The 21968-nt window shown below is 39.6% G+C and overlaps 1 protein-coding gene across 11 annotated transcripts in view; it reads left to right on the plus strand.

Moving 5' to 3' along the window:
* Nucleotides 1–21968, plus strand: part of USP54 (ubiquitin specific peptidase 54) — a 96231-nt gene that overhangs the window by 27826 nt on the left and 46437 nt on the right. For 9 of the 11 annotated variants that reach the window (XR_003528656.1, XM_027649383.1, XM_027649388.1 and 6 more), the window contains exons 2-3: nucleotides 18335–19175; nucleotides 21841–21933. Coding sequence is in view for 9 of the 11 variants with exons in the window: in XM_027649383.1 (XP_027505184.1) it covers nucleotides 19029–19175; nucleotides 21841–21933 (240 nt within the window). In the remaining 2 variants the exon portion in view is untranslated. Of the gene's footprint in view, nucleotides 1–3387; nucleotides 3501–18334; nucleotides 19176–21840; nucleotides 21934–21968 lie in introns of those variants that run through there. The other 2 variants (XM_027649384.1, XM_027649389.1) reach the window with 2 other exon arrangements.

Below are 21968 nucleotides of genomic sequence, written 5' to 3' on the forward strand. Positions count from 1 at the left end.
TACTGCAGGACTGCTCTGTATTCTGAATAACTGAAATTATAAAAGTAGCCCACTTCATACTTTTATTTTCAGGTTGTTGTTTTTGTTTTTTTTTTTTTTAACCCAGATGGTTTTCATGAGGCAGTTTGTAATGTGGTCCTACACAGGCTGCCATCTGCAGAACAGAGCATCAGATGAGAACAGGAAGAACTGATTCTGTGAAAGGTGGGCAGGAACTTCTGCAACCAGCTTCTTTGTTGGCAGTGAAGAAACTACATCTTCACCATGTAGCATTTATTCCTGACAAACTTCTCCATGTAGACAAACTTATGGTATTTAAACTGTACTAAATGTGCTGACATTTACAGCTCTATGAGTAGGAGTGCTGTGGTGGAAAATTATTCGAAGGTGAAGGGAAGAGCTAGCATAGCCTTTGCTGGATAAGAAGCTACAGGATCTGCAACAGCAGAAGGAAGCTGAAATCACATGATTCTGCAGACACTGGGAAAAGAACTGTTCTCAGTATTAAGAGGATGGTTATTTCAGCTCTGCCATCTATACTTTGTTTCTTCAATTTTTTTCTGACTTATGCTTTTGTCATTTTCCTTGGCAATCTCGTTATCTTGCCATCCATGAGCGTTATGCTGTCGGCGTACAGGCTTCTAATAGATTTTCAAATACATTTGCTTCTCAGATTGCTGATCTCTGACCCAAAGCAGAAAAGCAAGGAAGGCAGAGAGATTTTGGGCTTGTCTCTGTTGCTTTAGTTTGCCTGGTTTTCCTCCCTCATTTCAGTCTGAGGTAGCTTTGTGGATGGCTCTGTAATTGCTAGCATTGTTGTCGGTCTCAGTAGCCCTAGGGGTTGCAGTACTTGACCAGAACTCCTTGAGGGTTGTTGTGCTGTCCTAATTTAGATGAAATGTTAGAAGAATTGAAATGCCTTTTTTTTTTTTTTATTCTTCCTGTTCTGTGCAAAAATGTGGTAATTGCTCTGAATTCTTTCTTAGTTTGGTGGCAGTGAGTCAGATTCTTAGCTGGTATGTTTGGCAAAACTCTCTTGAGTAAGTGCAGCAGTGCCATTGTGCTTAGGTTGGGGATGTGTCCCCTTGCTTCTCTTCAGGGTGTGGAGCCCTGCTTACTATTTGAATAGTTTGACCCTCATCAAGGCGGAGCAAAATCTTATTTTCTGTCCGATGCAAAGGGGTTTGTTTTAGTAGTAAAACCCTTACCTGTCCTTTGCTGCTGTATGATTTTAAAAAGTTTTAATTTTAGGTGTGATGGAAGCAGAACTGATCTTTCCTTAATGAGAGCATTTAAAAATAGTTTTCATGCTTTCTTCATGCAATGAAGTATTGAAGAACTGGATGTTGTGTAGACTTGTAACTGTCTCCACTATCCATGTGCAAAATTATGATAAAGCAGGTATTTGAAAGACGTCCACAATTTGATCCATATTTCTAGTAGTTACTCAAGTATGTGTGATCACCTGAAGCATTTTATCAAAAAGCTGAGAAGGAGTTCTGGAACTAGGGAAACTGAGGCTGAAGCAAATAGGAATTTGTAAATACCAGTATTACAAAACTCTTGGTATTATTGATTTGGATGCTTCTGCCATTTCATGAGCATCACCTCAGCAAGGAAGTCAGTGGAGTCATGGGAGATCTACATGGTCTTTTTATCTGAGGAGGAAAGGCAAATGCTTTGCCCTTTGGAATGAGGAGGACTAAGGTAGTGTAGAGACCAGTGTTTTCTCTCCCAGGGCTCTTGCCAAACTCCGGTCGTTGAGCTTGAACAATGGATTTACTAACTTCTGATAAGACTTGTACAGCTTTTTGAAAGAAAACCTGCAGATCCAGGTAATAGCATGAGACACAAGGAAGCCTTGGTCACTGTTTTTATATGCTAAAAATGATGATTGGCATATGCTTTTGCCTGGAAAAAGTCTGTGTTGGTGTTGCAAACTGTTTTTAAGTGTCTTGGCTTCCTTGAAACAAGCTGTTTGAGGAAAGAGTGCTACAGAGTTAACATGCTGTTTTAACCACACACAACTGTGGAGCAGGTTTTGAGCCCAGCATGATGACTGAACATTGGTCTGTTTTTCCTTCAAATTTTTGCCACTGTTAGTGCACTTTAGAAAATTATTTTATTTGAAATTTGCACACACTAAATCTTGGAAAAAAAAGCTATGTAGAAGCATCCTGAGGTAAAACACTGCTTAGGGTATTGTGCCTTTGCTGTATTTTTCCTTTCTTGTTCTCCTATTTTTGTCTCTCCAAAAGTCTGTCATTATGGAAAGACATAGTTAAAGCTTGGCTCAGCCCCTTCTGTCCTGGAGGACTGAATTGTTCTTAAGGAGAACTGATTTAATTGTATTTCAACGGCTTCCTTTTTGCATTGTTTGTTCCTATTAGGTAAATGGTCCCGGTGGGGATAGTATCTTCAATACCTTGTATGGTCCAAAGCGTTATATTTTCAGTCTGATTCTGTTAGCATTACATTGTGATAGAGCAGAAAGACAATGGTGTGCACTGGAGTTTTTTGTAACATAACCAAAGTTTTCTTTAGAGTTATTTTGGTCTTGGACATACAGTAACTCTCCCTGTGCATGCCCTGAACGTGACCACGTTAAAAGAACAAATTGATGCTGAATGTGGACGGCACCAGTGTCCTGAAGCTGTGCTGTAAGAGCATCTGGGAATAATTATGTAGAAATGCTGGGGATAGGAAGCCGTTTTTCTGAACAAACTTCTTTTTTCCTTGATCAGTATCAATGGCTTTGAACCACAGGGGATGGTTCCAGGAATTGTCCTGCAATAATGGTGCTTTGAAAAACTGCTTTTAAATTTGCATTGCAACTGCAGGGCTCTACACTGAGGGATCAAAACTGAAGCCATCTTTTGAGTTCTTTCCATTTTTTTTTCTGTTAAATGGTTACGTGTCACTCCTGGTTATCAATCTCTCCTATGAGAAAACATCCTTCATGTTTAACTGAAGAGTTTACAGGAACCTCTCCAGATCACTTGTCACACTGAGGGCAACCCTGCCTCACACAGGCAGGCTGCTGCTGTAAAATGAAGTCACCCCTTGCAGCCTTGTCTTCCCCCAGTCAGGTCTGTTTTATAAAAGTGTTTGGAAAACCTTCCTGCGTCTTGCCTGGCCCTGTTTCCAAAGGGAGTTGTCGGTGAGCGGGGCAGGGCCTCGGGCCTTATCTCTGTTGTCAGAGCTGCCTGCCTGGTAGGTGGCAGCGGGGCAGCGCTTTTCGAATGAGACTTTCCTGTGCTGAGGGAGGCCCTTGTTTTTTGTTTTAACAGCTTCCTATTGTTTGAAGCAGCAGGTTGTCCCCTCCCACGCTATTCTGGCTCTTTCCTCCTCCCTTAAATAATTTCTCTGTGCAAGTATTACTCAGAGCAGTTACTTTAGCAGTGAGTGCTCTGAGAGTTTTCCCAACTCACTCTGATATCCAGCTTTTGTTGCAATACCAGTGTGGAGTTCACACAATAAACAGAAAGTGGCTTCTGAAGGTAGGTCTTTCTGATTTTTAAATCTGTTGTTTTAATTCAGTGTCACCACTGCTGTGACATGACTTTTTTTTAATTGAATCCAGGTTGTCATAGGAATTCTCTCCTACATATGGTATTGAAAGGTAGAAATTTCTGCTTTTCAGTGTGGCTTGCCTTTGCTTCTAAGATGCAGAGAAAGAGTATTGCTTCAGTTTGTTAAGAGTTTTCTTTTCAGTATTCCAGTCCTGCTCTTAAGTGGTGTTTCATATGTGCACATTTTTATTTATGATGTTCTACCTCTGTGCAGAGGCACTTTCTAAGCCATAAGCTGCCTCTCGTCCACCATACCGTAGGTTCTTCTATCTAATAGTATGTGTGATAAATTTGAAGATAAAACGAGTCACAGTCTCTTCTCACCTTAATGATTGTCGCAGCTGGAAGGGATGTTGGCAGTTCGTTTCCAGTCTCACTTACTTTACAGTGTAAGTATTACCTAGTCAGAAGCTCGCTAGACTGTTTTTTTGGTAAGTTAGATGTGGTCTTCCTTCCTTCTATTCGTTAAATTCTATGATAATGAAATGAGGTACTAAATGTAGATAGAGCTTTTCTGTTATTTTCATGTTTTGATTTATAAAAGTCAACTTGCTTCAACTGGTTTCCTGCTCCCCTGTCTTCTGTAAAGTGTCTTGTTTCCAAAATTAGTAATTTTTTTGTGACTATTGGAAGTCTATCACTATATTCCATACTTCTCACTGCTGCAGCTTAGCAAGAAGTGCATCTTTATTTAAATCTATAGATTTAGGAACAAAACCCCAAAACTTCACACTATTTTGATACATTTGATGTCACTAAGCAAAGGTTTTAGTTCCACAAAATGATAACTCTGGTTTTAGAGTTTGTCATCAGAGGAGATGAGGGGGGACTAATCTGTGTATGTGTTCAGTACTCAACATTCAGTATAATAAACGTTCTGCTTGTTCAAATGCATTCCAATTTTTTTTTAAGGAATAAATTCTCAGGCAGCTTAAAATAGACCAGGATTACAAAGGTATTGATCACAGTCTGCAGAGGCAAGGTTTATCTGATCCATACCTGGAAGAGGAAGCCCCACTCCTTGCCCTAACTTCTTGATAAGCTGATCCAGGTTACTAACCCAGTAGCAAATAAAGTAAGCACTCTCCTCCCCTCCTGCCATCCTTCCAAAAGTGCTAATGTTGTGGGCTGAGTTTGTTTCTGTGAGCCTAAGTGTGAAGTACCCTCCCCAGAGCACTTGCATGGAGAGAGAGAAGTACCCTCTTCACTGCAGTGTTAGCCCTGAGATTTTGGCTTCCTTTAGTTATTTAATAGGGTTACTCTCAGATGATGCCTGTCTGAGATATGTCCTTTATGTCCTTCTTCTAGTACATTTGAACTTTGTGGAGTTAGAGAAGCTTTAGGCTTTTTTTTTTTTTTTTTTTTTTTTTTTTTCCTTTAAATCTTTTTTTTTTTTTTTTTAAATTTTTGGGGGTTGGAGAGATTTTTGGTTTTTTTTTTTTTTTTTTTTTTTTAATTGACCGTTAAGAAACCTCTTGTTTTTTTTGACAGAGAAGTGGTGCAGTGGACATACAGGAGTTTTCTGAAATTGTTAATTTATAATGTAGTTATGCCCATAGGCATAACTCGTGACAGTGGTCTCAAAGTTTTAGTTGTCTTATAAACCCAAACAGGATAATTCCAGGTTAAAGAGTTCTCCGTTTAAGGCCAGAGAAACACGACAAACAGCCTGAGGAGCGAAGGAAGCAGACTGTGGTGGCTGTCAGGATGAACAATGGTTTTGGCACACCTGCTGCTTTGCTGCTGAGCTTCTCCGTGCTTGGCAGGAAAGGAGTGATTTGGAGGATAACCAGATAGTTTTGTAGATGGTTTTGGTATGTTTCCATGTTCTCTGAGGGAGGGAAAACAGAAGCACTTGCTTTATAATGTAACTAATGGCTGGTGAAGGCTGGCACCATCAACTTTTGGGGAAGGATTTAATAATGCACTTACAGATGGGAAAGTCAATATTATGCTAGAGTCAAAGACCCTTAGAAAGGAATGTAGGGAGACTGACATACCATGGGAAGGGGGAATAATGGGATATAGTCAAAGCAATGTGTTAGAGAAATTTATGCTCAGACTACCCTTCTGAATAATTATAAACATAATCAAAAAGCAAAATGAAGAGAGCTGGAACAAATGCATTTCAAAGAAAGTTTTGCAATACCACAGTTTTTGATTCCACTGTGAGCCAACTGATGTTAATCAGTTGCTGTTTCTCCTAGGAATTTTCACAGATATAAGATGTGAGACCAGATTACTTCTTCCAAAGAACAGTGTGTCACAGCCATGTCATTTCATCCATTTTCCAGTTCTATCTTTTCGGGTTCTGATGTTCTGGATCATAATAATAGTCTTTTTAACCAATGTGGAATTCCATGCCTATTAATATAGATTTTATCTGAAGCTTCTCATGTACTTGATTTCACAAGAGGATGTGAGTTACTATTGCTGCCCTAAATTGTTGAGTACCTGGGTCACCAGAGTATGTTGGAATTGAAGAAATTAGGTGAACTGGGAAAAAATGAGAATGCCAAAAAGCCAGAAAAACTTCCTTCTAGTTTAGCAAAGAAAAAATATATAGCACCACACATTTTGGCTCAAGCTCAGAGTAGTTAAGCTTCAAATAGAGTGACTTCAGTTCCACTTGACTAGAAATGTAAGATTTTTCCAGATCAGCCACTTAGTTGCATGTGTGCACACACATATGTGTATGATTTATTTTATTTTCTTAATCACAGAGGAAGGATGCACAGACTCTTAATCTAGATAAAAAAATTCTTATTTTTTCCTGTTTCCCTTACAGGTGTGTGTATAAGGAAGTGTGACTTGTTGTAATGCTGGTTAAGCAAGGGATGATAATAATAATTATAGTAATGTCTGAATGCTTTCTTCTAGTACTGAAAAAAAATTTGTAAATGATTTCTCGACATTTATCGTGGTGTAATGACGTGACTGAAAATACCATTGTGGTGTAGTAACTCTTCTTGATAACGATAGCTGTCACAGATGTTGCTTTCTCAGATGTCAGGTGATTGTTCCTTGAAGCCTGGTTATTCTGAGGGAGAGGACTTTAAACACGAAGGTGTTTGCTTTTGTCCTTTTATTGCCTTGCTGGTGTTCTGGGTCTATGTTTGTGCACCAAGTTGCTGATGCAACAGTTGCATCTCTTCAGCGCTTCTTGTGTTGCCAGCATTGTCTAGGGAATTCTGGGGAAAACAAGTTCTATTGTACAGCATTACAATGGTTGTAGACTCGAGCCTGGAGCAATATCAGCAGCTCTTGCACTTAGAGGATTTGGCAAGAGAAGGTGTGGGCAGCATGTGGCATGTGACTGCTGTACAAGTGGAAGGTGAAGACTACCCTGTGACCAGCTCTAGTGGATCCTGGTGTGGGGGATGACTTTGTAATCTGTACTGGAGTCCATAGGAAGAAGCAAGCCTTAGAGACTATTTTGCATTGCTATGGCAGGATGTGGAGTTCTCCACAGGATTTGAGGTAGACATGTCTAACCCTTCTCCTGTGGTGAGTTCCTAAAAGTCTGAAAGGATTTTAACATCACAAAAGCCATATTTTACTTAAATAGTACTAGAAATTTTGCTTTTTTAAAAAGGGAAGATTGAAAAAAACCTAGGGAAAACAAAATGGAACTAAGCTTGTGTGCAACTTTGTTACCACCTGTATCTCAGCTTCCCAGCCAGTCAGTCACTGAGTGACCCCAGATGTCTTACCAGAAATGTTATGTCTGAGATCAGCCATGCCCTGCAGTCCCTGGAGCCTTCATCTTTGAACACCCTTGGTATCTCCCCAAGAGGGAGGATGGGGCCGTACCCGTGCCCCCAAGGGTGATGCGTGGCACAGCCACACTCCTGAGAATCACAGACATAATTAGAAGCCAGAAACCAAATGCTTACATAAACAGTGTCATCCCGAGACCCAGTTACTTTCCCATTCCCTGTTGCGTGTGATGGAGCAGAAGAACCCCTAGAGCTGTGATTGTCTCTTGCCCGAGACCTTTCCCCAAAACTTCTCTGTACTCCAGCCCTGTTCCCTGAGGCACTTTGCTTTAGAGGTGACACACATCATTGTAGGCTGGGCATTTTTCTCTTCAGGGAAAAGATGGTGAACTGAGTACACAGAATAGAACATATGAATTTAGGATAGTGTGCTTTCTAAATTTCATGTGTTCTGTGCTGGACTAAGCCAGGAGCTGTGTAATCCTTTGTGTATGTGGTTTTTGCCAGGCACATGTGTTTAGTTTCACAAGTGATTTTGGCCATCGGTGCAGGATGAGATTTGGGAGAGTAACAGAAGTAGCTGCTTGCTTTTCTGTAGAGCTCAGACCCACAGCAACATTGAAACTGAAAGGAATTAAATGAAATCTCTGAAGTAAGCATCCTTTTATTTAGAGGCTGAAATCCTATTGTGATGTTGAGCTAGACTGCAGTTTTCTGTAGCTACTCTTTCAGTGTTGAATTTAGTGGCTTTAACATTTGTTGTTGGCTGGGTAATTTGCAGTGCTGTCAGGTCAGGCCTTGTTTTTGTATATGGAGGCATCTGTACATATGCTTAAATTTACTCCTTTTCATTCTGTTTTAAAATAACAACAGCAACAAGTTCTATTAAGGGTGTTTCCACATGTTTGTTAAATGTATTATAACTTCCTGGGCACCTTAATAATTCTGTTTTAATTTCATTTTTAACAGGTTTCTTCCAGTTGCAAAAAAACCTCTTGTGACTTACCTTTTCATGATGTTTCTCTGGCAATGAGCAATCTGCAAGTTATGCAGAAGGACTCCTTCCAGGGTATATACTTGCTCTTGAGTGCTTCCTGTTTTGGTTTTTTGGTTTTTTTTTTGTAGGGAGCTTCTGGTGCCACTCAGTAGGGTCATTTTATCACCAGGCAGAGAAAAAATAAATCAAAGCTGTTGACATCATTCTTCTTTTTCTTACCCCAACACCCAACTGGTCTGTTCAGCTTGCATTATACTGCATTTGCACAGCTTCTGCTTCTGTGACCCATTAGGACAGAGCCTGCCTGTGCTCAACAAGAGTCTCTTTCATGCTTTGTGGATCTCTCCAGGCCACAGCAGGACACAAAATAATCCCTTTTGCATTTGGTAGTTTCACGGTACTTTTCTGGTGAAAATGAAATAACCTTTCTGAATGAAAACAATAACATCATCTCCATAAGCCTGTTTTTAATACAAGGTAATTGTGTCATTGTTTCTGCTTTTTATAAAATGAACAGCATTTTGTTTGGTTTTTTTTTTCCCTCAGCAAATTCTTTACAGATTTTAATACCTTAAAATCTTGGGAAGAGTTTTATAAGCTCTTTAAATCAATATGGAAGTAGTTTCTTATGGTAGCATCTGGTAAGACTTAGAGAACCAGTATCTTTGAATTGTAATTTAGAAATTTGAGTTCAGACTTTAAATTCAAAGAGGCCAGAGTTTTGTGAAAATTAGTGTGCAAATCTCATCGCTTCACCTTACTATTAGTTCTAACATAAAATGAAAGATCTGTGTTTCAGAAAACTTACTTATACAATCTGCTTTGCCATGTGAAGTTTCCATCTTTGTATACTGTGTGTATTCTCTAATATTTGAGTTTCTGAAATGTGTTTGATGAATATACTGTGTATGATAGGAAGAAATTCTTTACAGAGAGGGTTATCAGGCATTGGAACGGCCTACCCAGAGAGGTGGTGGATTCACCATCCCTGGAGGTTTTTAAAAAGAGATTGGACGTGGCCCTTAGTGCCATGATATAGTAATTGGAGTTGGATCAGGGGTTGGACTTGATGATCTTGGAGGTCTTTTCCAACCCAATCTATTCTATGATTCTAAGATTCTATGATAGTCAAGGTATCTTTTGACTGTTATAGCCATTTACTCCAACTTTCACATGGTGAACTAGGTTAAACTTGGTTTGAAGACTTTTATTGCAACTGCTTGATTAACAGATATCAGAGTGGTTTTGTTCTCCAAAATGTTTGTTCTAGTACATCTTTCAGAAGATGTGTTATACCAGAAGAATTTCAGCAATTTGTCCATTTGTAAGGGGCTTCTCAGTGACAGTAAAATTTCAGGTAATGGAGTTAGCTGCACATCCTGTTATACAAGGGCTCCTTTCCTGTAATTACTGGTTAGCTGCAAGTTCAGGACTGTTATGAGTTCAGTTGTCATTACCCTCTTCTTTAAAACACACAGAGCCCAGTAAAATGGCTCTTTACTTGGTGAGATTGTGTGATGGGATGGGTCTGCAGCTGGGGAGAGGCACAGTGTGTCCATGGCTCTTGGCTCAGCCAGCAGTGGACCAGTTGGCCAGGTCAGGTCTTGAAGTGCAGGAGCCACAGGGACACGGTGGCAGCCTATGACAAACACTTTTATTTGCTAGTTTGGGATGTAAAATTCCGAGGTTTGATCATGTCTATTTGCTCCCTGTTTAGAAAAGGAAAAGACCCAGCTCACCAACTTGCAGAGAGAGTCTTTTCCTCTATAATTTCCTTAAATGCCTCAGTCAGATGTTTTCTTTTGCTGGTCTCCTGGTTGTATAGAAAACAAGAAATGAGGCTTAGAGTTCTGCTCCCCCTGCTTGTCTGTTCCTGTTGTTAGTGAGGTGTATGGTGTCATGGTATGTTTCTCCCAACCTGTTTGTTTGTTTTACTCTTTCCATATGCTGTTAACTGCTGTCGGATATGGAATGTTTTGATTCAGTAAGCTTTTTCTTGTGGTATGTGGAAATGTTTTTCCTGCTCAGGTTTGGAAGTCTTCTGTGGGTTTTGCGGCAAAATGCTTCTGTATCCAAAGCCAAATGAAGCAAAAACGAGTTTCCCTGTTCCTATTAGTTATACTTCTTCCTCTAAAACTAAATAGTAATGATCTTAAACTCAGCTTATGTGTGCTTGTGCACACTCGTGATTCTGCTGAAGTGTTATTTATAACTATACAGCACAGATGATTGCTTAAAAAAAGAGAAATAATCAGCATGTTGTGGATGCTGGGTGCATGGTTTTATATTTTTATGTGAAGTATGAATCTGTATAATGTTCTGCAGTGTAGCAGTGCTCCTTCTGCTTGTCAGTTTTAGCAAAACAGAGGAAAAAATTATGTAAGTGTCTAATACTGGGACCCAGCACAAGCACCATAAACTGCTGCTCGCTCTTTCTTTACTCTCTGTTTATATGAGTTCCTCTGAACTGCTTTAGTTTTGCAACTTGGTATGTTATTAGTCTGTCAAGAACATGAGAGCTGCAAGCTGTCCTGATATGTGGTAATGGTGGTATAGATAAAACACAAAATACAGTGAATTAATAGTTTGAGAATAATCTAAAACTATTCTTTTAAGACCGAATACTATACTGAGCTAAGAGAAAAGAGGGAGGGAATAAATGCTTTTATGGTACTAACAAATACATTGTCTGGCCCCAGCTGTTGATCACAAGTGAGGTGGGATTGCTTGCCCACCCTTTGGGGAGGTTTTCACTAGGCAGTGGTATCAAAAAGTCCATTAAGTGCACGTGTTCAAGAAACTGATATCTGCTCTGGGTGTCATCTTTTCTCTTGAGCACTACCTGGGCACAACAGTATTTGAGATTCTGAACATATCAATGGAGAGACCTATTTTTCCCACCCAAAAACTCTCCATCTATTTGGTCAAAGTCTATTGCTGCTCTCAATGTGTTGCTGCCTTTGCTTAATCTGCATTGTTTCCTTTGAAATCAAAGTACTGATGGTGCCTGACTTGTTCTGTTCGTTAGTTTTCTTGCAAAATCCATTTCTTGTTTACTCATGGTTGTTATTCTATATGGATATTTGTGTATTAACACATTCAGTTGTTCCAAACTTAACTGAACTTAAGGTATAATAAATAGAATTTAATGAAACAGGGGTTTGTGGTGCTGTAATGTAAAGATTATGATTTGGGAGTTGATAGCTACTGATTTCTGTTTTAAGCTAGGAATGGGGTGTGAAGATTGACAGGAGAACTCATAGTTATAACAAGGTAGCAGTTACAGTTCCAGAAGAGGAAGAATTTTTCTGTTCAGCAGTGAAAATCTGCAAGGTCAGGAAAGAATGGCAGCAGGATTTAGAATTTAAAAAGTTACCAGTCAATAAACCTTGTGTTGTTGGATACTACTGACTACTTAAAGCTTCTAGGAACTCTTAAGTCATTGTTGGGCTGGAATTTACAAACCAAAGTGGAAAACTTTTGTTTTCTCGGGTCAGTGGTATTATAGGAAGAGAGATGAGATTTATTTTTTTGTTGATAAGATGCCGTAGGAGAAAGGGCCTTGAAATCTTTTTGCAGTAGCTCATGGCTATATAATACAGAATTTTGCAGTCAAAATGTTTATATCTGGAGGCTGAATCCAATACTGAATTCATCTTGCAGCTCTCTTTGGAAAGCCAAGGTGAAGTTTGAAAAGGGAATAACTGGCAGCTGAGTGTTCTCTAGAATCAAACTAGAACCTTCCATTTCACCATATGGTTGACAGCTGCCCTGTTCCTATTTGTCATGATTTTCTGTGTTATACAGGATTGATTGGTGATGTTTAACTGCTTTTGAACACTTGCATAACATTTGAAGCTGCCGTGTTTTTTCCCATTTATCTAAACTCCACAAGTTCCATGTGGAGTGGGATGAAAAGCTGGCTTCACCCCCCCTTCCTTCTTGTGAAATGTCTAGCACCAGGTCTAAGGGAACATAGGGTGTTTTTTAAATACAGGCTTGGGAGAATAAACTTAGATTTCATGTAGAAAGTAATACCAAACTTGAGGATAAGCACTTTGGAAATCCAGGTGTGTTAAGATGCAACTTTTATTATCATGTACGGCAGTCTTAAAAGAGCTGCACAACTGTGAAGGGGAGATCTGAAGGGAGTGCAAATTGTTTTGAAAGGGTTTGAATTTCCTTAAGGTTGGGCAGACTTTGTTAATTTTACGTATGTTCTTTCCTTCTTCAACTCTCAGAGAAAAGTTGCTGAGATAGCAGGGCTGTGTAATATAAAGGGGGGCTGCTGATTCCAAAGGTTTTTGGAAGTAGGCTGTGGGTTTGTGTGCCTCCATTCCCTGTAACCTTCACAGCAAATGCATGTGCTGAAAGTACTGTGGTGGATGAGAGAAGTGGTTATTAATATCATGCTTTTGATATGAGTAGAAGTTTTATCCAGGGAGTAAAGTGTGTTTTGGCAATAAGCCCCACACAAAGTAAATAATGTGACATTTGCATCTCTAGTTCTGGCCTCCACTTTCTCATTATTTGTCTTCTGACAGAAGCCCTTTATTACTCAATTATCCCAAACCGTGATTTTATAAATTACAGTGTCTAAGAAGAGATGCTTTACTCCAGAAGCTTCTAGATCATCTTGCAGGCTAAGTTATTGTTGATCAGAAAAGGCCATAATGCTGGCTTTAGATAAGTAGACCTGTGTGTTTGACCTTTTTATTTATTTATTTTATTTGTAATTTGCCTTTGAATAATTGTCATGTTGTATTAGAGCTCTTTACTGGATGGGTATTAATAGCTTTTCTTATTATTTGAAAGCCAGCTGAATACTTTGAGTCTTCTTAACTGCTTTATGAAACTCTGGACACAGCTACCCTACTGTCCCAATAGCTCTATAGGATAAGTGACAATTCTGAACAAAAGTCTACATGGTTGTAAGTTTGCACAGAACACAGGTGTTTATCAGCTGAGGTCCTTCTTTCAGGAAGGGCTGCAGAAAAGACTTTGCAGCCTTGGGGGAGAACCTACAGGCATGTGGGAAGAAGCTCCCTTGAGCCTGAGAGGTAGAAGGTAGAAATTTTCACCCTTCCACCATCACTGAACCTTCTGCAGTTCAAAGCCAATGGCTTTCTGCTGGTGGTTTTTTTTTTTTTTACTGTGAAAGATGCTCTTTAAATAGAGTTGGCTGACTGTCAGGCTTAAAATCAAATGATTCAGATTAGGTAAGTGTTTGCAAGATTTCATTACACTGTTTGAAGAGGCAGTCCGCTGGAGTCTTATAAAACCCATGAGCATTTTGGATGAGGAAGTTGGAGAACTGTATCTGCTGTAAAGAGTATTTTCATGCAGTATGAAGCTATACTTGACCCCAGGAGCTTGCAGAGTCTCACTTGGGGGTGTTTCTGCAGAATGTGGTCTCTCCATGCCCCTTGCTGGTCTGAGCAGATAACAGGAACATAATTGTTTTCGTATTTCATGGTTTATTTATTGGTTCGAAAAGTCTGTATAAGAACAGACTCTTTCTTCATAGAATTGTTCAGTTTTTTCCTTCCAACAACTGTAGAAGCAGTAAGCTGTCTACAGTAATGCCAACATGCCCACTTCAGGCAGCTCTATTCCCAGAAGGCAATTTGACCCATCAGTGTCCTGATTACAGGATTGTGGTTGGTAGCTGAAAAAATACCTTGCTAGTGACCAAAATTAGATCTTTGTTATGCTAGTTTGCTTGCTGTTCTGTCTGCTCCTTTCAGTTTTGTTTTCCATTATCATGAGGTGATCCCTCACAAATGGCCTTTATTGTTTCCTCTGGGAAACCTTTAATCAGGTTTGTGTACCCCTACTCTCTGAAATAGTACATCTGTGGATTTGGCGAAACTTTTGTTTTTAGTCTTCACTCCAAGATCATTTCTATGGTCTTTACTAACAAATTTTAGCCAAACGTTTGGATAATTACCTTTGCATCAGTTAAGTGGAAGGATTGGTGTTTGAAAGAGCATTTATGTTAACCTTAGTAAATTCTGAGTATATTTTCCAGCAAGATTCTGTGAAGTTAGCCTAAGGTCTCTGATCCTCAAAGCTTTGTTGTAACTTTACAGCACTTGAGAGACTGAGAATTGTGCAATAGCAGAATAAAAAAGAAGGAAGACCAGTATGAGTCTGTTGTGGGCATGAGTGGCACTGTAAGGTGCTGTCAGTTCCTGGTTCCACCCAGTGGGCACAAGTAGCACAGAGCCAGGTAATTAAGTTGTTCCTTTAAGAGGAAGAGTGTCAAGTGGGTGTAAGCTTGATAGGAAAAGCATTACAGACTCATCCCCACCCCTTTCTCCCAGCATTGCAATCAAGACTGAGAAAATGCATGCATAAAGCAGAAATTTTGTTTCCTCTGTTGTCCCATTTGTACTGTCAAAAAATTCTTGGTAATAGAGATGAATGGAAATCTATCATTTTGTAGTTGTACTTTATCATCTAGGTGTGCAAATAAATCTGTCCAGTATTTCTGGCTAGTTAAGAATCTCAAAAAGAAGAGACATCCTCAAGAGGAGGAAACCATCCCCTCTTTGGTTGTGCGGCAGCTGACGTCTGTGAGGAATGTTTACCTTTGAGGTCACTACCTTGTTCATTCTTTTCTTCATCCAGCCTCATGGTTACTTGGTATTGCAACTCCTTCCATCCCTCTATTTTATTTCATCACCTTCAAGATTGAATTTAAAGTGACTTGCAATGCTGAGTATCTTTTGGGGTGTCTAAGCTGTAAATGAAGGTCCTAATATTGATAACTCTGCAATTAAATATAATTTAATCCATGTAGAAGTTAGCAAATACTTTCATCATTGCATGGAGAAAGTGTGTTCTCAAGCCTCTAGTTCTAAAAACTTTCCCTCTAGCTGAGAACAACCATGAGATCAGTCGATGGGATCATTCTTGTGTTTCTTCACTGGAAGAGCCACACTGTCAGAAGCCATCTGGGCGAAAAGTTTCACCAAACCCCATTGTCTTGGACATGTCTGTCTTTCTTCTTTTCTTGTTATGAAAAAATATTTAAATAAGGGATTTAAAAGCTGTTTCTCACCATTTGGGCTTTCAGAGATGTTGCAGCATGGGAAGGGACAATTTGCCCTTAACACCATTAATCTACTCCCTACCACCAGAAGAGGTGGTAGGATCTTGGGGGTGAGGAATCTCTTCTCTAAAATCACACACATTCACACATTGAAGCATTGACTTTGCTTAGTGTTTTGAAAGTTTCTTTAGAAATGAAGTAATGAACAGTAAATTCTAGACTTCTGCTTTTATTTAATAGTGTGATAAATACTTAGTTGGTGGTTTCAGCCATACCTAGTGCTAAATGGAAGCATCTCTTTTCCTGAACAGGTTGTTCTAATTCAACCATGTGCCTGGAAATGGGGGTTCAAGCAATAGCCTAAAATGTTTGGAGAGACATGAGACTGCAGTAAGAGAGGGGTGTTACATTTCCCCCCCCCTCCCTTCAAATGAACTGTGATAGTGGGACCTTGCCAGAGAACAAAGGATGCAAGTTGAGATGTTATGTTTCCTTATGATTGATTTAGCAAGGGAATATGGAGATGAACAGGGTCTTGAAATCTTGTGTGGTACGTCTTGTAGAGTGCTGTGCTGTGCTGGCAAAGGACAGCCTCAGCTTTCTTCAGGCCAGAAGTACATGCTGAACCATGGCCAGCTTTGCTTTGGGGGTGTGTTGCTGGAGTGATGCCCCGTGCCTCTCTTGTCTGCTCAGCCTGTCTCTGCAGCTCAGAGCCTTCCCTGGTTCCTGAAGAAAGCTGCTACCGAACAGCATGAATTGAGGGGATAAGCTAGAATGTTGGGTTTACTTTTTTATTATATACTCTTTTTCTTAATATTTTATTTACTCATTATTATAACATTTGTATAACATTTGTTTAACATGAGCTGGTATACAATGTTAATAAGTTTTTTAGAGTTTGGCACAGTGGGAAGCTGCCTCCAGAGATCTGGTTTTGTCCTAACTGGGTGGTTACCAGCTTCAGTGTTTTCTGCTTGTTCATAGCTTTGCAAGGGCCACGTAGCCAAATGAGCAAACTGAACTTGCTCCTGTGAGTGATCATGGCCGACGTGTGGTAAGAAGTCTGTCCTGCTAAGCCTGTGCAGTTGCAGTGCAGTTACTAAGCTTGCACAGATACTCTGAGGGTTTGGGCCAGCTCAAAATAGTCTTGCTGCAACGACAGGCGAAGTACAAAGCCTATAATCTTGACTCTGGTTACAAGACAATAAAAAATTGTATTCACTTTGTCATAACTGAGACAGCTTGGCTCAAAAAGTACTTAAAAGTTAGTTTTACAGCCCATTTTGAGAGCAGAATCTTGTTTTGAAGTCCACTGAATAGGTGCTGGTCTCAGCTGTGCATCTTGGGCATGTTTTGGATTGCGTTTTTCATTTTTTGTAGGTGCTGCAGAAAGAAGACAGTGCTTGACTCAGTGGTTTTTGTGAGGCAGCACTGCCTGTCTTGACTCATTCCTTGCAGCGTTCTGCTCAGTCTCTGCGGTGCAGGCTTAGCCATTGCACCTATTGCAAGTGGTGTTGGTTTACAGAGATCCCTGTTGCTTGAAACTGAATTAGCTCACACGGTCTGGTTGGCTCATGGTTCATTAAGGGATTGAGCAAAGAAAGGGGGCTGAGGGTGAAATGGCTTTGAAATGAATCCTGTGTGTAGGTTCAGCGCTCAGGAATGTTGTGCGACAGGCGTGGTAATGGTCTGTGTCTGCAGGCTTGCAAGCACATCTAAAATTTTGCATGGCACATTGGCAACCAGGAAGACTGTTCATCTGTATGTGGATACTTGCCTGCCTTACAGCAATGCTGAGACTTCATTAATATTTGTAGAATGCGTTTAACAGAAGTACAAAGAAAATATTACTAGAAGGAAATGTGTTAGGCTACTGTAACCCATTTGCAGGTATTGAGGAAGTTCTTTTCTGTGTTTTGAGAGAAGATGAAGAATTTGTAATTGTGAGGAAGGTGAAAAATGTGCCTTCGTGGATACCCAGGATGTCTTTGTAAAGTATTGTTCTCTTAGTTAATTTTGCTGATGCACAAACTCGACATATGTCTGTTTTGTAGTGATTTCATGCTGCAATTAATACTTGAGTGCATCTGGATTAGAGTCATCTTGCTCATACCAACCATAATAGGTAATTTCAGTTGTTATTAGATGTATCAAAAATGGGATAATCCTAAACGTTATTGGGAATGTCCATGGGAAATATTATGCAAGTTTCTGTATGTATGGGTGGACTACACTTGTAAAACTTTATAAAAGTGTTTTGCCATGAATCTCGTAGTTCCTCTTCCTAGGGATTTCTTAAATAATTCTGTTTTTTTCTGCATTTTTGACAGTGAGGGAAAAAGTGAACTTGCGATGGGAAGAGCAGTTTCTATTGAATGATTCTTCTGACTTCTTCAGAAGCATCTGTGTCTTTTGAAAGACATCATATATCCCATGTACCTAGATTAAGCGGCATTTTAGACATACACAAAGTTTCTGGTGGTGAAAGTTTGGAGACTGCTTTTGTTCTGAAGAGAGCTGTGGGCTGCTGAGTCAGGGATGAGCCTTGTGCATCTGTCTTCTTGGCCTTCCAGGTTCAGTGCAAAAGCCCAGTTCTGAGGTGAACAGCACGTGTTTGCAGAATCACAAATCCTTGTACAACTGCTTGAATGAATGAGAGCTCTTAAAAAAAATTAACACTACAGGATTGTAAAGCGTATGTATGAAAACTGCCGTGGGGTTCACTTGAATGTTGTATTTTATTTTTTTAATCTAACTTCCTTCTCTAACCCTTCTAACATACTCCAAGCTCCCTTGCTTTTACTTACTTTTCTAGTAATTCTCTGTTCGGTATTTTATTTTTCGGGTGGAGGAAGGTTTATATTTTTTGCTTTGTCTCAGAAGATTTAGTGTATTGTGGGAGGTGAGGCAACACTGCTCTTGGCAGAACACCGCAAAACCAAGAGAGTAATTAAATGACGCAAGCCTTTGATTATTTTTCTCTCTCAAGCTTTCTGGCACGGCTGGGCATTCCGATTGCAAAAGGAGGATCAAGAGAAGAAATTTCTAAAGATCTCACGCAGAATTAGAAGAACTGTGCTGGAGACTTCCTGCTTTTTTACAGCTCTTCACTCTCAAGTTCTGGAATTGCTTCTTTTTCCCCTGTGAGGATAATGTCTCTCTCATCACCCAAGATAGATGTGTCTGAAAGGGAGCTGCCAAGGTTGTGTTTTGATTTTGGTTTCTTTGCACCCTTACTAATTGGATTTTTCCCATCTTCTGCGGGAGGATTATAGAAGGATTACAGAAGCTGGGGTTTTTGGGGTGTGGGAGGTAGCTGTTGTTTTTCTTCCCTTGCTTCTGGGACCTCCTTGACTTACCATTTGTTACTGCCTGTTTGGAAAAGGGAGAAGCAGCATAACAGATGAACTTGCATGACCATGGATTCCTTTCCTTTGCAAACGTTGTATGTGGCTGCTCGTAAGAGAGGTTTTTGCATACATAAGAAGCAAATGAAGAATAGCATCCCAGGCTGGATTTAAAAGAAGCAAATTGTGTCTTGGCAAAAGGATAAATACTGTTTAAACTATAGTTTAAAGAAGATTGGATATTGTTCCAGTTTCAAATTTTTTGAAAGGAGGGGTCTGATCAAGTCAAATATTCTGCCAGCCCAAACCTGCATTTTCTACAGCTGAAACTGGAAGATGTCTTGGAAAAGAAATTACTTTTCTGTGGGTCGGGGGAATGTGCAGGGCATGTTTACTCCACGAAATACCACCTCAATAGCACCCAGTAAAGGTCTCAGCAATGAACCAGGACAGAACAGTTGCTTCCTGAATAGTGCACTACAGGTAAGAGCATAGAATAAAGAATGTTTCTGTCTTTGCCCTCTGTCTGTTGCAGTATTTTCCTAGGCTTGACTGTGGAACAAATATAGCCAAGCTTGAGTACATAATTATTTGTGGGCCTGGATAGAATAAAGCTACATTTGGAAATGCTGATTAGTTGAGTTATAGAACAGCTTTCTTAATTTTCAGGTTTTCTTGGTGAAATCAACAGCATATACATAGTCATCATTTACTGTACTTGAATGTCTTGTGTAAACTTGTAGTATGTCAACCAAAGATAAAAATATATGTAGAAAATTTATTTTAAAATAGTAGAATATTGCATAGCTTGTATGTATATGTATACTCCTTAAAGTAAATTTAACTTTTTTGTTGAACCAGTCAGATTCAAGGTTTGATAATGCCTATACAAGATTTTTTTTATGTAGTTCAGTTTTCTTTCTAACTGCTGATTCGTAGCTTAGTTTAAATGATTGAGTGTTTACCTTTTGATTTAGAAGAAAAGCTTTTTCCAATGCCAAATGCAGTGGAGTGGTTTGGCTGCTATAGAGGTATTGTCACCATTTAGATGTTTTGAATGTCTGATGGTTGAGATTCAGTTGTTCTGGCAGCAGAGTTTAAAACCCCTTCTCCACATCAGTTTCCATCCCTTCGTATGGCTTGTCTGTGCAGCACAGACTGTGTCACTGTGGGTTTGTTTTTCTGTTTCCTTTTTTTCCTGTGGGCACAATCAGGTTCTTGACTAACTTCAAGCTTCCAGATAGCCCCCATACAAATATGTATACCTGTGACCCTCAATAGGCTTAATGTGTTAGGAAATACAGGACTACATGCAAAGAGAAACTATAACAAGAAAAGTGGAGTTTCCGGTGATGTTCTGTATCAGTTACCTTTACTAAGCTGTAAGGTGTAATCACTGACTGCCTCCTAATACCAAGTTACTCTGAACCTAGGTCAGAACTAAGTAGACCCTGACACCAGCTGCATGCCATGCATGAACATGGAAGCATGTGGCGTGGCCTTTAGTCTCCTACAGAAACCCTTTTCTTCTAAAGCTCAAGAGAGATAGGACACCAAAAGTACTTAAAAGCAAGGCTGAATTTAAAAAAAGAAAGATGGTAATAATTCCGTAAAATATATACTTCTGGGGCTTATCTTAATTTTTTAACACTCAGTCTGAGATGCTCTTGAATGTTTGTTGCTCCTTATTTTTAAGAATTTCTATAAACATTCAGGATAAACTCTAAAGGCAATTACATAAAAAAATTGGACTCATTCCTAAATGTAGTTTTTTTGTCCTTTTGTAAAGACTGTAGTAGTTCTTCAGGAATGCTGTGTGTAATCAAATGTTTCCAAGGCTTATGTTGCCTCCCAGGCCCTTAAGTATAGGGAGAGTTCGAGTATAAACACAGCCATGGCAATTCTGAAGTTTTAGGAAATTTTACAGACTGTATTTAAAAATGCGGTTACTGAATATTACATACTGTTATGGTTTAGGTAACAAATTTTTCCATTTGGAAACACTTGTTGAAACCAGCACAAATTTTTTCAGGGTGCTAAACTTTGTCTAGCCAGTTGCTCCGGACAAATTCATCAGAAATAAGACACTGGGTTCCTCTGTGCTAACAAAACATTTAGGCAGCACACGTCAGCCCAGACCTTGCTGCTCTGTCCGGAACCTGGCAGGACGTGATTTAGGTCAGGGCTTCTTTCAGTGCAAGCTTCTGCTTTCTGAAGGGCTGGTGACTCTGAGGGTTACAAGAAAGTCCAGTTATTGTCAGTTGAAGCTGAAATAGCCAGGGCTCACCACATTTATACATAAAGAGCAGACTGTGAAACACCTCAGAGATGGGTATTTTCACTGTTTTACAGACATAAATTTTAATAATTTCCCAAGAGTGGGCAGATTTAGTGGTAAAACTTAAGAATAAAACTTGGTGCTGTTAGAGCAAATGTCACCACTCGCTGTTGCTACCAGAACATATAAAAGCCTGCTTGATTTGCTGTGCTGTGACCCTACGTGGTCACACACCTGATATTACCACCATACCTGTCCTGAGAGAAAGGTACAACTGCCCAAACAGGTTAGGGTTAGAAATCTGCCAGTAATCATGGCCTGTAAGTGCACTTTCTAATGGTAATATTGGGCATAACGGCTTTTAACATTTTGCCATTTTTACTTGCAAGAACTCATTAATGTATTTGCTGTTGGTCCTCCATTTTTCCAGCATTTGGTCTTTCTGCTCAGAAAAGAAAACTGCATAGGAGGTGGAAGAACACAAGAGTTTTGGCCTCAGCAGTGGATGGGGTGTCCTTTTGGCTGCTCTGGCCCTGGTGCCAGCACAGGGGAGCAGTTAGGGAAGGTACTGTTTAAGCCAGCACTGCCACATAGACAAAGAAGAGAGTTTTCCAATCTAAAAGCACGTGGTAAGAAATTCAGAAGGAGATTCTATTGTAAATTAACATATGTGGAGGTTACAGCTAAAAAAGAAAGCTGAAGATGTCAACTTGCAGTTACATAAAAGGCATCCCTTTTTAAAAGTAACGTTCACTGATAACATTAGTGTACTTCCGGGATTATTTAGCATGTACCATTTTAATCAGAGGTTTATGCAGTGTTTTATTTTATATATTCATAAAATTGGCTGTGCTGCTTTTTGTGTTTCAGGTTCTCTGGCACCTGGACATTTTTCGCCGCAGTTTCCGGCAAATCACAACGCACAAATGTATGGGTGATTCTTGCATCTTCTGTGCTCTTAAGGTAAAAGTTAGAAATAAATTGAAAACCATTTTTAA

Source organism: Corapipo altera, unplaced genomic scaffold, assembly GCF_003945725.1.
Source record: "Corapipo altera isolate COAL_440 unplaced genomic scaffold, ASM394572v1 53, whole genome shotgun sequence".
NCBI lineage: Eukaryota > Metazoa > Chordata > Aves > Passeriformes > Pipridae > Corapipo > Corapipo altera.